Genomic DNA, 18,397 nt, shown 5'->3' with positions numbered 1-18,397 from the left:
AGCGAACTGCTAATAAGCGAGGGTGGAAAGGTAGTGAGGCGATCGTTGCTGTTAAATGGGGTTAGGCTAACATGTCCCAGCCTGGTTTTGGGGGCATTGATTCCCAAGAATTGTACTACCATTTTCTTTACCGTTAGATTGTCAAAAATTAATGTGGACCGTTGGTTGCATGTCTAATTAACCAGTCCAGCAGGCAACCTCTATCACAACAATAATCATTATTCTGATCATTGTTCGGCTAGGGTCCAGACCAGTTTGGTCTTCAACCAGTTCGGTTCAATTTGGATCATTTGTAGGTTATTTCTGGGCTTACAACAATTAGCGGAATTGTTTATTTTTTAAAACTCATCGAGAACATTGACAATGTCAAAAATCACGTTGATCGGATATCATTTAAATTTGAGGGAAAAAGCCTGCAACACTATATTGCAACTCATTTGACACAATTATCCAAAGATGAATGCATTTCGAAATCATGTCAAATGATATCAGTAAAAAGTGTAGCCAAATGAATATCTTTTCAAAGATGTAATTGATGACTTGACTTTTGGTCTTACATTTCTCGTAAAAAGTGGAGCCAAATGGATAAGTATACTCCCTCCGTCTCAGCTTGTTTCTCCAATTTCGACATACGTGTCTTTCAAAAAATTGTCTATATCTCATAATCTATAATGTTTTACATAATTTTGAAAACATCATATTTTAGACCTAATTGAGATCTATAAAATAAGATCCATATTGCATGTAAAAAATATTATAAATTTAAACATATAAACAATTTTGTAGGAGGTCTCAAATAGTGAAAATGGACAAACAAATCGGGACGGAAGGAGTATCATATGCCCCGCACATATTAACAGGACCTATACCTTAATGATTAATGAAACTAAATAATTTATTGAATGGAGCATTAAGGATCAATAGTCATTTTGGACACTCTTACAATAGCTAATTGTATCAATCACTCATTCATCACTGTCAACCAACATTACTTTTAACAACTACATTTATTAATGACATTGACCACTGTCAACCAACATTAACTAATTTATTTTAACCAATTGTATTAATGCTCAATCATCATTATAACATTAATACAATTGGCTAATGACTTTGGGTACTATAGTCGATCATCACTCATCAAATATGATCAATCAATCATCACTATAACATCAATGCTCAATCATCACTCACTAAATATAATTAACCAATTAAAATCCTTGTCAAATGACTCTGGCTATTATAGTCGATTATGAAGATTAATCTTCACTCTAGCTCTAATTGAATAGTCTATTTTAATTATTAGTTGTACTCATCCTTATTATTAGTTATTGCATTTGCAAATTTAGTTATATTGATCACTGTCAGGTAAGTTAATCAAACTAAATACCGTAATTTTCTTAAATACTAATCTTAATTCAATCGAAGGTCCCACAAAATCACTCAATATCCTTTAATTATTGGTTTTCCCTTTTTCATTAATTTTTTTATAACAATGAACTTGTAACATATATTTGTAAAAATGGTATTAAATAAATTTGTAAGTTATCATAACGATAAATGAATAATTGTTTCCAGAATAATATTTATCAATTCATTAATACTTAAAAGTAATTTAATTAAATGGTATATTGATAATATAATTGAAAATTAGTAGCGTATATTTACAATAAAATATTATGTAAATTTTGTAAGTTATTCAAAACAATAAATGAATAATTATTTTTACAATAATATTTGTAAATTGCTTTTTACTTTAAAATAATTTAATGAAATATATTAACAACATTAATTTAAAATTAAGAAAAAAATTTGGCTTAAATATTTAGTTTCAAAAAATTGTTACAAAAATATTAGTTTACCTATTAAATCTTATTTAATTATATTTATATTTTCAACCAACATTTGATTGTCTATTACCCAAATGATTAGCAAAAGGACAAAAAGTGGGGTGAACAGGACAAAAAGTGATGTGAATTTATAAAGTCTCAATAATTAAAAAAATTCCTGCCAAAAATGTTAAAACCAGCAACCTGGAGAACTAGTTAGAGAGAGGCAAAAAAACGTTGAAATGTAGCCCTTAATTGTGATAAGTATTAGGGCTATTCACGGTTTGGTTTTGGGCGGATCAGTTAGGTTCCTAGCAGGGTTAGCCCTAGGCATAGGCCCATCAGGCAACCGCGTAGAGCCTCCCGTTTTGGGCCTCGAAATTGCAGAATATATTAAATATGTGAAGTATTTTACAAGTAGGATAATGTGGTACAATGGTAAGATGTGCAGGTAGTAAGTGTAAAGTTGCGAGTTCGATCTAAAGAGTAAAGTCGCAAGTTTGGTCCTTAGCCTATCTTTAAAATGGTCAAAATTTGATACTTTTTAAAATTTTGACCATTGATTGTAGGAGGAAGAGTAGTCATAGACCGGACTGGGGGAGCTGTTGTCCCTGCCGAGGAGGCTCCGCTCCGGTCTTGTTTTGATGATAAAAAGCGTTCACTTCGTAAAGCTTGTTGAGTTGAACAAGTATGCAAAAAATCAATTTGATCGGATATCATTAAGTGTCTAATCGGAACACATATAACTTGCCAATAATGGGTTCTAGTAGATTTGATCCAGTGTTTCGGATCCATTCTTTTCAAGACAAAAAGGTTTCGATTAGGCACTTAATGATATCCAATCGAGCTGATTTTTGACATACTTGTTCAACTCAACGAGCTCTACGAAGTGAACGTTTTTGATCATTGGAGCGAGACTGGAGCACGACCCCCTTGTCCGAGACAGCAGGCTGCTGTCCCTTAAAGGGACAGCAGCTCCCCCAACTCGGTCATATACCTAACAAGCCAACATCATCGCATACCAGTAACCAGACACACAACATGAAGAGCCGTCTCACTTGACCAGAACAAACGGTTTCATTCGTTGCTGTAGGTTCGAAAAGTTACTGTCCTTGATTTCAAAAAAAAAAAAAGTTACTGTCCTTCGTATGCGTTTAGGCAGTGTTGCTCCAAACACCCTCGTCAAGCAAAACAAAGAAAAATGATTTTCACTCTTCTTTTAGCCACTCACACTCTTTTTATTGTTTTTATCCACATGAGTTTACAATATTGTCCTTGAATGTGTGAAAAAGTATATTGAATAAAGGTCAAGATAGTAAAGACAAAAAAAAAAAGTGTGGGAGTGGCTAAAAGGGGAGTGTGAAAATCAATTCCCCAAAACAAACTTTAAAAGGAAAACAAAAAAGGACCATACACATCATCTTGTAGATTATCTGATTTTCAACAACTTATTAAGTAGCGGTAAATGATACCATGATCACAAAATATCCGATTCGCATACACAAAAGCTCACACTGCTTTCAAGATCCCCATGCCCTGTTTTCAAGGACTTTCGTCGGATGTTTTTTTTACACATGCAGTCTCCCAGGTCCAGAATGCAGCTGAAGAGTCCTGCTTGGAACCACCCGAAGAACACCAGGTTGCTCTGCCAAAAGGTTTGAATAATAAAGTAAGTACCTTTTTCCTTTAAATTTTCTCATCTTTCCCCTTAATATTTAGAATTTCACCTGGTTATTCAGGGCAACGATATCTCAGTACAATAAAAATAATGGTCAGAACACAAATCTCCTGATCTTCCATGATAATCAAATATAAAAACATCAAAACCTGGAAGTAAATCATGTTTGAGAAGATAAATCTATCCCTAGAATTGTTCTTCTACATCATGTAGTTAAATACAACTGGGTATGTTTGACCTCCCGCAGACTCATCTACTTGTTTCATTGGGCAACATTTTACTCTTGTATACATAACATACTCCGTATAACATGATGCCTAGAAACACTATACATGAAAATTTCTCACGTTCAATCTGTTCAAATGAGTAATTCTCTGGCAGGACAAGCAGAATAACAATAATCAATAATGTACGACCATCAACAATCACTATGTGGGGAGGGATTTTGAGCTCCCAACCTCTCGCACGGGAAAGTAGTGGGCATGCCACTAGGCCATAATAGTGAGGTAACATGTGAAAAATAAACTTAAAACGAGATACTAATAAAGAAATGAGCATTTACAGAGTAGAAGACATTTACAGACAATTTTCCCAGTCTACATCTCGTATTCCTAAGTGGTAGCCTAAGCATGTCATGAAGAACCATGTAATAACTAATATCGTCTAGAAAAGATTTTTAAGTTAGCTTGGAGAAACTTTCCTCTAGTAATCCAAACAGCAGCAGGCAGCTACTGACATCATTAGATGCCAGCCTTATTTCCAGATAAGACAGTACCTGTCTTGCCATCCCATCTCAGAAATATTAAGCCACAAGTGCTATTTTGGTGTCCAATATGAGTTATGATACACAACTTGAATTTGACAGAATGTAATTGTTCAATACTTCAATTTAGGATACAACAGGATTATTAATGGAAGTCCGCATTTTAATGTTACTTTAGTCATGATCCAAAACAGTAGAGGTAAAAAAAATGTTAAACAGTTCTGGAACAACCCTCATTTGCCAATGATCTTTTCCTTGAACCAAACAAAAACATTCACACAATTTGAGACACATTTGGAAAACTGTGAAGTATGATTATGTTGTTTTCCTGTGGCTTATGGTAATGATCTAGTTACTTTTCATATCATTGAAACGAATCAAAATACCAACCAGTTCAGATATCATTCATCAATCAATACCATCTTTATAGTATCAATTCAGATCTTAAATAGCCACAAGACAGACAGGTAGTTCCCGAGGTTTATCATTGTAAGCGTATATCCGCAGAGGCTATAAGTTGAAATAATGTAACACTCTAGCAGTTGGTGCCTTGAACGTCTGAAGGAACCCAAGAAGCACAGAGACACTTCTAAGGACGAGGCGTGTCATGTCGGACACCCTTCAACTCCAAAAAGATAGTCTTAATTAAAATTTCCAATTCGCAATACCAGACACTGCCGCGGCACTTCTTTAACATCCAAGCACGTCATACTTGATGAATAGTCACAGCAATACTATTAGGCATTATTGGGAATGCAACTTATGCACTCAATATTTAGTTTGAAAATTCGAATAGAACTATATAACGATGTGATGTAATACATTGTAACATCAGCATATTGTAATATTGTACAATTGTTTCCATTTGTTAGAAAGGAACCTAGGCTATAACCAACATTAATTCTCTTTGTTGATCTAGTCACGTAATCAGTCATGACTGAAACCGCAACAACGTCTCTCCAAACTAGAGGATGTCACTTCAAAACTTTTAACTAGTGCATTTTCATTTGGAAAGCACATAATATAACGGATGCAGGAAAAAGATTACAGCAGCACCATTACAAAGAGCAAACAAAAGTGAGGACTCAATTATCAAGCTATAGAAGTTGGGGGGAATTGCATTTCAGTGGTAAGAGGGGCAAAAATTCCCAACTCATGGACCACTTTTTCGGAATTGCCCAGTCATGGGAAGGAAAACAATAATTTCCAAGACATGGTGTTGAAGTCAAAAATACCCCTTCCTCCTAAAATTGATGCACTTTCATACCTCTCTTGTCCTGAATCAGGTGCAACTTAGGTTCATACACGGGGCAACTTAGGTTCATACATGGGGCATTTTTTCAAATACCTCACAAGCATACCCAACTTACCCAAGCTTGGTACACGCATACAACAACCAAAGTAGTCCACGAATAAACATCTAAATTTTTTATATTATCAAAAACCCGGTTCACCGAAGTCAAGTCTTTCAATTTCGCGTGGAGAGAGAGGAGGGTGAGGCCCATCATCAGAGTCACTGCCGGACCCATCCCTACCCGCCTGATTATTCAGATCCGGCAGCGTCTGTATCCCGCCCGCGGCGCAACTCAAGGAGGCCTTCTTCTTGTCCTGCCGGGGCCGGAGACCGTATCGGCTAGGCGGCGGGGATGGGGAGCGGGAGCAGGACCGGGACGGAGACGACGAAGGAGAGAGAGAGAGGCAGAAGGAGAGAGGGGTTGTTGTGGAGCGGCGGCGGGGGCGGTGGATGATGGTGGCGATGGAGGCTTGGAAGCTGCAATGATGGAGGCGGATTCTGTGGATTTGGGCAACTGATTTTTGCCCCAATTTTCCTCGAGCTTGTTGGCTGCATAATGGGGAAGGGAAACAAGGAGAAATTGATTTTTAGGGTTTCAAATGTGTATGGGTTATATTAGTCTTTTTACATTATCTGTCCATGTATGAGGAATTTTTTTGTTCCGTTTCATATCTGAGCAATTCCCAAAAAACCTGTTCATGGGTTGAGAGATTTTTGCCCCTTGTACCACTGAACACGAATTCCCCCTAGAAGTTATTTAAGTGCATTAGACATGCCTCACGAGTTATAAGAAGGGAACTATTAAAATTGAAGTGGCGCTCATAAAGCTGGTCATTTGCAACATGGAAGCAAAGTCATCTTTGTGCTCATGGTAGATGATAGAACCTCCGTTTGGAGCTAATAGGAAGAAGCGATATTATAGCTAAAACAAACTTGAGCCATTCAATTTATACCATGCATGGTGCAGTCATACTAATAGTTAATATTCTTATGCTCTAGCTTATGTTACACATTACTCTAGTTGTGCACCAAAAAGAACAAATTTGAACCTCTCATAGTCTACTGCAAGTACCCGTTGGTCAAGATAGAAATGCCTACTCATTGAACGCCTTGGTTCGTTCATGGGATACTTGAGCATGTACTAAAGCACATGACAAGATGCAAAAAGACCGACACAAAGGAACCATTGATTCCCTGAGCCACTCATGCTCATGTCGCATAGGCATTTTTCCATCTAGTAAACAAATCAAGAGAATGCCCCAAATGAAATAAAAAATCACAAACAAATCGATTGAGAGAAGAAGAGAGTGGGAATATCAATATCAAAAAATTGATGATTTCGTTGCAAAATCTTGCCACTTTATGGACCTAGAAATTGTATAGGAAGAGAAATATGTACGGCGATCAAGAATATCTCTAAAGTATGAATTGCCAAAGGCCAGCCAAATTAGGTCTTGCCAACTAATCAAGAAATCCACCTAAATCAGATGCCCCATACAAAGATATGAGGATTGTGAAACCCAATTCACCATTATCAAAGAATGGTCTACACTTTCATGGACCACTCGAAGCTCAATCATAATTTGCTGCACACACTGAAACAAAGTTCCTTATTTGTTTCCAGGGTAAGAGGCTGTGTATAAACCATACTCCTACAATTTACTCTACTCAATTTTGATCAATGTTCTAAAAGTCGCTCGGCACTAGTCGGGCGGTCAGCCACCTTCGAGCAATTAATCAGATTAATCGGCAATTAATCGGCGCATATTAATTAGCAATCAGTGATTAATTGTTAGTCGGACCTAATTAATTGTTGGTGGAGCCTATCCGATTTTGATTATGTCTCGCTTCATTAAATCCAAATATTAGCATGATCTCGAGGAAACCTCCCATATGATGTTCTCCATTTATCTCTTAGCACATATAAATTAATGATGTAATTTTCTGCCATCGCCACTACAATGACTTAACATCTAAAGAACCTACCATAACTCCACGAATAGAAACAAGACCTACATGAGTCTCTCATCACGAAACCAATTGAGCAAATGAAATTCATCCCACATGACAAAGGAAATCACAACGTAGTAAATCCAAGATTAAACTCTAATCTTCTAGATTTTATATCGAAGTTCAAACCAACAAGATAATTTCCCAAATCTGCCATGATTAACTGAGGGTATGGGTCTCCGTATGAGATCAGAGTTGCAGTGCCTCGGAAATATGAAAAGCGAGATGAATGTAAGACACTTGGTCACTTCCGCACTCAAGCAACTGGCCCTAGACATTACAGGAAAGAATGGAAGGTGAAGGATCTGGAATTGAGGTTCATGTTTAACACCAACGAGAGTGAGTGGGAAGAGGTGAAAAGGAGAAAAAGTAAAGGAGGTTCTTATCCCACCAGTTACTTTGGTGTGCTTTCCTCTTGTGGCTTAAACAATGTGGTCGAATTGAAAAATCTTAAAGAGGCCATGACAAGTAGATGCTGTAGATTGAGTGCGCCTCCTAGTGTGGTTGTGGCTTCTCCTACTAAGGAGATAGTGGTTTCTCCTTCTTCGGCTGCTGGAGCAGAACCAGTCTTTGTGGTAGAGCATCCAAATGTTGCACTCGCAGATACTTCCCACGGTCTTTGTGGAAGGGGGTATGGCACGCACTCTATGATGTTCTACATATTCCAAAGAGTATTCAAAGACCCATTCACACGGTCCAAGAAAAAGCTTCTAGAGAGAATTGAAATCCTCAAGGCAGCAAATGACCTCTCCTATAAGCCAAAGAAATCTTGCTTAAAGCCTTCAAACAAGTAGAAGATAAGAGTTTTCTTAAATAAGTGCAATCTCTTGGGTCGAGAGCCTTATTTGTTTTCTTCAACAATTTTTGTTTCTCCACCTTGGCTTTCTCTCGAGCATCGTTTTAACTCACGCATAATTTGCCTATCAAAAAAAAAAAAACTCACGCATAATTACCGAAAATTTTCACAACACCAAATTCTAACAGAGCATAATACAGTAGCAACAGCAAAGGTAAAACAAAAAAAAAACCCTTACTTGACATCTCCGTGACTTGCTCAGGAGTCAGTTTGGCAGAGAACCCACTTGCAGCGTGCTTGTAACTGTACACCAGCGCCTCCCTCGCTGCGTCCTCACTTATCCACAAACACATCAAAACCACCACACACATGACATTTATACATATCAAACTACGGATCGATTTCGACAGTCTAAGATTTTAGGGGGAAATAAAAAACCCTTATCGTCAAATGAGTATACAGTCAAGTCAAGTAATCACCCCTTCCTAATCCGTCCGTGTGCATATACTATATGTACGTATGTATATAAGCATAACAGAGGAGAGAGAGGGGAAGGGGGGAGGAGAGAGAAACCTGCCGAGGACGGAAGCGAGGGTGCGGAGGTGGAAGGATTCGGGTTCTTCGTTCTCAGGCTTCTCGGTGTAGATGATGTGAACGGAGGCCTCTGATTCTGAGGATGGTTGCGGAAGGGAATCGTCCGCCATAGCTGTGGTGATCGTCCAAGGAGAAGAACAAGGAAAGGAATAAATGAAGGACGAGGAGAAGAAGAAGAAGAAGAAGCAAATGTACAAGGCGCTTGGTTTGATCTGCATTATTACGACAGTATTATTATTATTATTGTTTATGTTTATTAATCGGCGTCGGCGTCGGCGTCGGCGTCGGCGTGAGAATATAAATATACGTAGCCCTCGAAGATATATGCCGGTGATTCGAAGAATCGCGAGGGAGACAGACGTTTTTTTATTTTATTTTATTAATAACAAGAGAGACGTTTTTTTGTTTGTGCTTTAAGGACAAAATAATGTATCCAATGCTGAGGCGTGGTGTCAAGAAGTCCTCCTGCGATGTCTAACGCTCTCTTTCAGCCACAAATATTCTTTCAACACCTCAACTTAGATTTTGTGAAAAATCAATTTAATTTGATATACGTGGCAAATATCTAAATAAAAGAATACAAAATTGGATTATATATACTTACCTGTATCAAATTAAGCTCATTTTTCGCATATGAATGAAAAAATGAAAGCTTTGATCAAATATCTACACGTATCGGATTGAGCTAATTTTTAGTGGAAAAACTCGAAAAATTATTTTAGAATTATTGAAATGGCTTGCATTATTCGAGCGAAACTGGCCTCACTTGACGGTCTGTGCAAGGTCTGTTGGTGTCCATAGAAGGGTGGTTGATTAAAATTGGCATTAGTTATGTGAAAAGATTCCTTATTTGTTATTTTACGTAATTTTTTGTGGATGATTGATTCATCCCAACGAGAGTAATTTAAAAAGTACTAAAAAAACTATGTTCAAAACTAAATTTTTTGAACAAATAAAAAAATAATCCAATTCATTTTAGCTAGAAGAAAGGATCAATGGGTTGACTAAGTAAAAAGATTGGGAGCTGGTGAGGGTAGAATGAGTAGCTCAGAAAGTACTAAAGGGGTGTTTACACTAGTGATTAATTTATACATTATAATTTTTTGATTTTGTCTTTATTTAATTTTTACTTTTTTTTTTTTTGCATTTATTAGTTTTACGGCAAACTTTTATATAACATAGGTTTGTCTCAACAAAAGAAATCGAAAAAGTAAAAAATTGATTTTTACACAAGTATTTTGAAAAATATCCAAAGAAAAGTTTAAAAAGTTAATTTTTGCCCTCTTTCTTGAATATTTCCTAAAATACTTGTGTAAAGTCATAATTTTTTTACTTTTCTGGTTCTTGAAATTGCTAGGTAAAACATGCTCTATTAATTCAGTTTTCATGGAACTTCCTACAGCCTAATTTCAACCATTCACATTCCCGAAGCAATCCTTGTTATTTAGAAAGAACATGGCTTTGTTGGCTGGAAAAACTAATACTCCATGATGTTAATGAAACAGAATAAAACCAAGGAATCTCAAAAGTTTCAGAAAACAGCCTCCAATACAAGCAAAAACATAGCAGAGTCACAACGACTAGCAGCAGAAAAACATACCCATGAAATGCACTAACAGATGAAGAAAAACATAGCATCAGAAATTCCGTTGAGCCATTACTCAAGTCACGACTTTCTGTCCTCTTTCCGAGCACTCCATTCACTTAACAAGCTCACTCCTACACACTAACTTCCAAGATCGAATACAAAAAAAATAAACCAGAGTACAACCACAATACATCCCAAACATAAGAAAAAAACATAGCTCAAGTATCAATATTACATTAAGAGGTCTACAAATACAGTGAACATCCCATTAAAAGAACAAAAAACCAACAAAACAAACATCCCCAAGCGTAATCTTTGACAACTCATCCTCATCTCCAAATTGTTCTCCCATCCTGCAACACAAATAGGTAATAATATCAATAGAATAAACAAAAGAGAGCTTCCAAAATTTTAAGGACATAAAATATTGAAATAGTCTTGCCATTAAGGTTCACAAACCTTGTCTCTGCAAATTTCTCGATTGATGAAGTAACAGCTAAAATGAAGGGGTTTATCCTTACGAGGCATGCACATAGACTGAAATCTACCCATCTTGGCCCTGCAAAAGTATATTATGTTGGAAATTCCCATTTATTTAGAAGTTTCAAAACTTTATTTATTTATTTATTGGACACAATTCAAACCCAATAGGTGTCTTTTATTACACCAAGGGTTGTGAGTTTTTAAACCAAAAGGTATTTGGTTTAAATTGAAGAGGTGTGTCTATTGTGAATAGACAGACACCCAGGAGTCTGTAAATACTTGGACTCCTTTCACACACAATATACACAACGTTACTCTCTCTCTCTCTCTCTCTCTCTCTCTCTCTCTCTCTCTTCTCAAATATAACGTTACTTCTTTCTTCTATATTCAACTATTTTTGGGCAACTGATACAAACTTGGCGAATCCATCTAGTGCATCCATGCATTGTGCTAGATTCCTGTGAGCCTTGGGTTAAATCTTGGAGTCATTTGTGATCATTAGAACCTGCATGGAGGGAGCACACAAATATAACGTTACTTCTTTCTTCTATATTCAACTATTTTTGGGCAACTGATACAAACTTGGCGAATCCATCTAGTGCATCCGTGCATTGTGCTAGATTCCTGTGAGCCTTGGGTTAAATCTTGGAGTCATTTGTGATCATTAGAACCTGCATGGAGGGAGGGCACAACAACTTTAGGACAGCGTCTTCGACATGCCTCTCACGATTACACAGGCCAATTCTCTTAACATTTACTACTGTTTTGTCTCTGTTCTTGTGGGAAAATCTATATCTAAATTGTTTTCCCAAACCTACTTCTTTTAATCAAAGGGTTTTTCCATTATCAGTATTTTTCCGTAACAAATAAAGCGTTATAACTCTAGATGACAGCTACAGCCTACACAGGTCATGAGAAGTGGCACAAATGAATGAATGAAAACAGAAAAGCCAGCACTTACACCACACACTTAACGTAGCAAAACCTCTTTTCAGAAAAATGGGTTCGTATAAATCTTGAAAAAGGTTATAGCCAAATTGTGCCAAATTTTCACGATGACTAACAGCAGGTTGTTGAGTTTTGGGCAATGAGAATTGGCAATAGCTAGGTACGTACAGCAGGTTGTTGGCCAGCTTTATAATTTTTTCTTTATAGAAGCACATAATCTTAGCTAAGCTTTCAAAATCGCTCACATGTGGTTGTTTGAAGCATGAGCTGGACATGGCCTGAGCTTCCAATCAGATACAACTAATCAAGCTTCAAGCAAAAACCAATTCGTCCAAGTGAATCAACAAATTGTTGACAAGGGTGTAAACTAAGAGATATCACACAAAGCATCTCCACCCAAAATGAAAAAGTAATTCCCTACCCAAGCTTACTTGATCGCAATTCCGCAGAATATGCATAACCATTAACCAGTGGTGGAAGGCCAGAACCACATGTGTTTAGGGTTCGTAAAATACTCATTTTCTCGAACAAAACCCTAACTCGAAAAAAAAATTACAGATCTACGGATCAAAAGAGGAGAGAGAGAGAGAGAGGGGAGTTACCTTGTTTGTGTGGTTCGTCGTTTGCCCTCCTCTCTTGGTTGCAACCAAAGAGAAAGAGAGAGATTCAGATCGAGTTCGAGAGAGATACCTCGTTTCATCGTCGATCGTGGGGTTTGCTGGTTCGCGTCGTTTGCATCTTCTCTCTCTCTCTCTCTTTGAAGAAGAACGGGAAAGCATATTCCAGAAAGAGGAAGGAGACCCGCGAAGGACTTTTACCTCACCGATGCCCTTTTTACAGTAATGCTACACGCACAGATTTTGTGCACAGATTTTGTGCACAGATTTTTTATGGGGCCCACTACGGGTCCCACACAAATAATCCGAGCCGTTCATTAAATGTAAAACATTTTTTCAAGGCCCCCCACCAAAAATCAGTTCAATCCGATATCTATAAGTGTTTGATTCAATCATTTAACTTTTCATTATCCTGAGATTCGAATGAAAAGTTAAATGATTGAATCAAACACTTATAGATATCGGATTGAGCTGATTTTTGGTGGGGGGCCTTGAAAAAATGTTTTACATTTAATGAACGGGTCGAATTATTTGTGTGGGACCCGTAGTGGGCCCCACAAATAATCTGTGCACAAAATCTGTGCACAGTTGCTGTGCATGTAGCATTACTGCCCTTTTTAAACCGGGGAAATAACGACAACAGTGGAACAAGGGGCAAATATTGCCCAGTTCATGGACCACTTTTTCCTGAATTCATCTGGACATGAGAAGGAGAAAAATAATCCCCTATACATAGAGAGGGCAACCTAGAATGACTAATATGCCCTTGCTAAAAGAAACCCTAAATTCCCCAATTTTGAATCCCCAGCCACTGTTCTCTCTTTCCATCCTTCCCTCGTACGCTGCTGAAGAGGAGAGACCTACGAGGGAGGGTTCCGCCTCTGCTCGTTTGCTGCAACGACCGTTCTCCCTCACCTCTTCTTCCTCTCTCACTTCATCTCTCTGTAAGCTATAGTCCTTTCTCCATTCCACCGAAGAAGAAGCAGTGTCTTCTCCCTGACCAAGCGAGTTCGTAGCTGTACGCATCTGGTAAGGAATGTTTTGGGTGTTTCAATTTTATTTGCAGTTTTCTCTCTTTTCTCTTCTCTCATTTCGTCCATGTGTATCTGTTTGCAAGCAATTTGGTTTTTTTCATGTATGAGATAGTGGCCTCTTTGTTATGGTGTTATTGTGTTCAGGTCCTTTGTTTGTGTGTTGTAGCACTTGCTTTTTTCCTTTTCCTTTCTAAAAAATCTGATCTATGAACTGTATGTGTAACTGTTGAGGCTATTTTGATTTTTTGAACTGGTTTTAAGTTTAACTCTTTGTTCCAATTCTCATGCGTGCCCTTTGCTCTATAGTTGGACAATGAACATTTTGCGCAGAATTAGTGTGATGGAAACTCTTGACTAGCTTTGGTACAAATAGAACTGATGCCATTCATTGATGGGCATTCGCTGAATGCTATTTATTTGTTTTTCTTCCTTGGTCTAACTTTAGATTGATACTATCAAGTTGTATTGATGACATTACTACTGTTTCAATGCTTGTTTATGTTATCTGCAAACCTATGTATCCAAGTTTGTAACTTTTTAAAGTTCAAAACGAATTAATTCGAAAGGACAATAGTTGTTCAGTTGATAAGAATGGTTTTGCATGTGCTGTCTATTTGTTTCTGTATAGGAAATATGTGGACAAGGATAAGTACTACTAGGTTTGGTTTTGGGAAAACAATGGACATTGGCATTGTTTTTGGCCAATGAAATGATGAGTCTCTGTAATCTGGAAGTTGTGTTCAGAGGCAGACATGTCGTCCAACTTTGCGAAATATGGATTCTCTTTTTCGGTTGATTGATGCAAAGTTAATAAAAACCTATAATTTTTGGAGAAAAGGTTAAGGAAACCCTAGAATTGGGTATTGAGTAGGTGGATGTCTCATATTTTGTTTGTATTACTCCCCATTTTTGTCCTGTGCTGGAGGGACAGGCAGCTGTTAGTTCCTCTATCTTTCATCTCTTTCAAATCTATTAGTTTAATTTTTCAAATAAAATTGTATGAAATTTTTTTGCTCCCAAAATGGTTTCTGTAACGCTCCGAATTTTGGGTACGTTAAGAAGACAATTTTATTGATAAAATCTGTAACGCCCTGAATTTTGGGTACGTTAAAAGGACATTTTATTCATAAAATCAAATGGAGTCTGGCTCTTATTACAACAAAACTCCTACAATAGTTCGATATTTACATAAACGGAGGGGGATTCTAGGGTTCCTAACTACAGCTCCTCAGCTCCTCCATTCTTGCCAGCTCCTCAGCTCCTCCATTCTTGCCAGCTCCTCAGCTCCAAAGCCTCCACGGTGATCTGCTTACCTTGATCATCTACAAAGTTTGACACATTATACCAGCGTCGCCACCGATATAATATGCCAGGGTTACCAAAAGGCAACACCGTGAGCTACAAAGCTCAGCAGAGTAATCCCATACCCGCTAACCCATAACTTACAAACAAAACTATAATACAACATCAATTTCCACATGATAAGTATATACACAATTTAATCAATGACACATCCACATTCATTAATCATCTATCGTTGGTGTCCAAGAGTTTCGTGTTTCTCTTACGTGACTCATCGTAGACTGTGTCAACTGTTTCATTTACAAAACAATCTTTCAAAATCATTTGTTTACACACCCAATCTTTTAAAATCATTTGCATTGGCTCCGTACCGCAGATAACCAAGCTACACACCCAATCTTTTTAAAATCGTTTGCATTGGCTCCGTACCGCGGATAACCAAGCTACACACCCAACCTTGGTTCCGCCGCGCCGGGTTCCCAAGTATCCTCACAATGGTTCCGCCGCGCCGGGTTCCCATTGGCACGCAAAAATATTTGCATTGGCTCCGTACCGCGGATAACCAAGCTACACACCCAACCTCGGTTCCGCCGCGCCGGGTTCCCGAGTATCCTCACAATGGTTCCGCCGCGCCGGGTTCCCATTGGCACACAAAAATATTTGCATTGGCTCCGTACCGCGGATAACCAAGCATACACACCCAACCTTGGTTCCGCCGCGCCAGGTTCCCAAGTATCCTCACAATGGTTCCGCCGCGCCGGGTTCCCATTGGCACACAACCTCACAATGGTTCCGTTTTTTCCCGGATCCCATTGGAACACACACAAAACACACACCACACAATGGGCTACCACGTCCGACCACATTGTGGTTTTCACAATCCACGCAATAGGCTACCAAGTCCGGCCACATTACGAGTTTTCATACACACAACGGGCTACCAAGTCCGGCCACGTTGCGGTTTTCAAAACAGTTCAACCTTTTTAAATGTTTCTTTCACACACGCACACAACTCACATAATGCTACCCAAAACTGGTCATTATGTTGTTTCAAAATATTTCCTTCCTCGGAAAACATTTCTTTTAATTAACCACACCCTAGGTGTCATGTTTACATACAAAGACTCCGCGGTAGGACAAACGTAAGCAAGAATCATCCTAACAAGATCATCCAATTCTATATTACTCATCACGCTCAATTACTACTTATAGCATAACGCCACATATACGGACGCCTTTGGAGTGTATCACTTATGCTTTATTCAAAGCACAACGCCACATGTACGGACGTCTTTGGAGTGAAATCACTTATGCTTTATCACATACCACAAATAATACAAGCAACTTATATATACATACTCATAATCATCTTAAAGATCGAAATACAATATTTCTAAACAAACGATAAGTACGTAAATAAAGATAACCTACTTTATACTAGGGTTGGAAGATAAAGAGATCCTACTTATACTTAGGGAAGTGAGTAGAGGTATTCTACCTTACTTCTTGGCGGTAGTCGGCTACGGAAGGTTAGTCGGCTACGGAAAGTATGTCGGTGGTCGGGCGGAGTAACTTCCTACGGTATGCTTCCGGTAGCTTCGAAAGAGAAAGGTTTCTCTCGAAACTTCTACTTGACTATTACTGCTACTACTTTATGGATCGAGGGGGTGGTCGAGTGGCGGTTTAGTGGCGGCTTAGGTTGAGTTTCTTGAAGAACTCAAGAACTACTCAAGAACATGAAGAACAAAAGAAAGAACAAAGAAAGAACATAATTTTTTCTAGAGAGAGAAGTTGCTAGGTGAAGGTATGAGTTGAATGAGAAGCATGAGGTGCTATTTATAGGCAAAATTCTTGGCTCTTCCCCTCTCTCTATGGCCGGCCCTCTCTCTCTCTAAATCCTCCATGGATTTGTTCCATTAAGTCATCAAATCACCTCACATGTCAAGCCATGCCTTGTCCAATCCAAATCTTAGGTGTAAGGCTATGTAATCAACTAAGATCTTAGGCTTTTTAGGTGAATCTAGGTAATTATAATCTAGGTTTAGCTTGTAGTCAAGGTCTAAGGCTAATAAAGGCTAAGATTGTATCATAAAGGTCCATCATAGGTTGTCATTAGGCTTTAAATAGACTAAGGCCTAATAAGGTAGCTTGCAAGGCTAGGTTTAGTCCTTGGATTTGATCTTTGGGAGATTTGTTGGAAGAAAGGGGACAATGGTACAAGATTTGGTTATAAAACAAATATGGAAGTACAAATGGGGAGTTAAGTTTGGTTAGGGGAAAGATTCTCCCATGGGCTTGAAAGATGTAGGAAAGTCAAGTCAAGGTACAACCCATCTTCCTTTCTCCTTCCTCCTCTCTCTCTCTCTCTCTCTCTCTCTCTCTCTCTCTCTCCTCTCTTTCTCTCGGCAATTTCTCTCTCCCTCTCCCTAGTACACTTACACACACACACACACACACACACACACACACACATATATATATATATATAAATGCAAGAATAAGTAAGGTACAAGTACAAGATTTCTAAAATCAAATACCCAATAAAGAAATCCAATTGGGTACAAAACCCCAATACAAAATAATAAAGGAGTACTTTGGAAAATCTTAGGCTTTAAAGGCTACTAAGGCTAATAAGTACTTTAATAAAAATATGGGTACTTCATCACATGGGCAATAAGGAAAAATGACTAGTTTAATAAGCCCATGTACTTGGTGAAAGAATAACTCTTTTTACCCAATGGATAATAAAATACCCTAACTTTTATTATCCAATGGACAATAATAATTAGGGAACTTTTATAGTAAAATAATCAAGGAGTACTTTTAAGCATGTGACAAAAGCCCTATATTAAATATAGGTGTGGTACCAAGTACCCCAATTAAATAAAAAGGCTAGGATTCTCCCCATTTAAATAATAATAAAGTACAAGTCAAATCAACTTTATTGGAAGGTTCCCTTGTCACATCGGGACTTTATTTGGTCAAAAGTCTCTATTATCCAATGGTCACTAACTTCTCTAACGGTTATTACCCAATGGATAATAGTTTCCCTTGCGGTTAATAACCATTGGACAAAAGAGTACAAGTACCTTTTATTTTAAAATAAGATTTTGAAAGACTACATGTACTTTTAAAATAAAAATGTTTATTATCCAATGGACAAAAATTACCCTAACCATTATGGATCAATGGGCAAAGGCAAAAGGTTCAAAAAAGTCCAAAAGGTTCATCTAGTAACTAAGTAAGTCGGTTGCTTGGTTCCTCCAAGCAGTCGATTGGAAATTAACTAAATTGGTCACGTAGGGTTCTTTAGTCGAGACCAAAATCTAACTACAACGAAATTTACAAGAAAACATATAGCCACCCAAAAGAAAATAAGTAAGTTAAATAAAATTCAAATTTTTAACAAAATTTTTATAGACCAAAATTCAGGGTCGTTACAGTTTCTGTGTCCTACCCCC

At 37.8% G+C, this 18,397-nt stretch overlaps 1 protein-coding gene and 1 pseudogene across 3 annotated transcripts; both read right to left on the bottom strand.

Annotated features, from left to right (window-relative positions):
• Positions 1 to 3,251: 3,251 nt before the first annotated feature.
• On the bottom strand, positions 3,252 to 9,392 carry LOC131329546 (subtilisin-like protease SBT3.17). 3 transcript variants are annotated; one of them, XM_058362723.1, is made up of 3 exons: positions 8,944 to 9,392; positions 8,609 to 8,706; positions 3,252 to 3,474 (listed from the first exon to the last, which is right to left on the bottom strand). In XM_058362723.1, exons 1-3 carry the CDS (start codon positions 9,180 to 9,182, stop codon positions 3,398 to 3,400), a joined length of 414 nt encoding a protein of 137 aa, XP_058218706.1. In that variant the 5' UTR covers positions 9,183 to 9,392; the 3' UTR covers positions 3,252 to 3,397. The 3 variants fall into 3 exon arrangements, with proteins under 3 accessions (XP_058218706.1, XP_058218704.1, XP_058218705.1); XM_058362721.1 differs by having other exon boundaries at positions 3,376 to 3,556; positions 8,944 to 9,316; XM_058362722.1 differs by lacking the exon at positions 3,252 to 3,474 and adding an exon at positions 7,415 to 8,494 and having other exon boundaries at positions 8,944 to 9,316.
• Positions 9,393 to 10,584: 1,192 nt separating this feature from the next.
• Positions 10,585 to 18,397, bottom strand: part of LOC131330157 (alpha-L-arabinofuranosidase 1-like) — an 85,333-nt pseudogene continuing 77,520 nt past the window's right edge.

The sequence above is a fragment of the Rhododendron vialii genome, chromosome 6a (genome assembly GCF_030253575.1).
Source record: "Rhododendron vialii isolate Sample 1 chromosome 6a, ASM3025357v1".
Classification (NCBI taxonomy): Eukaryota; Viridiplantae; Streptophyta; class Magnoliopsida; order Ericales; family Ericaceae; genus Rhododendron; species Rhododendron vialii.
This window is presented reverse-complemented; position numbering and strand designations above follow the sequence as displayed.

Coding starts and splice junctions, on each gene's coding strand:
- LOC131329546 (XM_058362723.1), bottom strand. CDS start 9,182: ATGCAGATCAAACCAAGCGCCTTGTACATTTGCTTCTTCTTCTTCTTC. Junction 8,707..8,943: donor CTCGCTTCCGTCCTCGGCAG/GTTTCTCTCTCC, acceptor TTTGTGGATAAG/TGAGGACGCAGCGAGGGAGG. Junction 3,475..8,608: donor GCAAGTCACGGAGATGTCAA/GTAAGGGTTTTT, acceptor ACCTTTTGGCAG/AGCAACCTGGTGTTCTTCGG.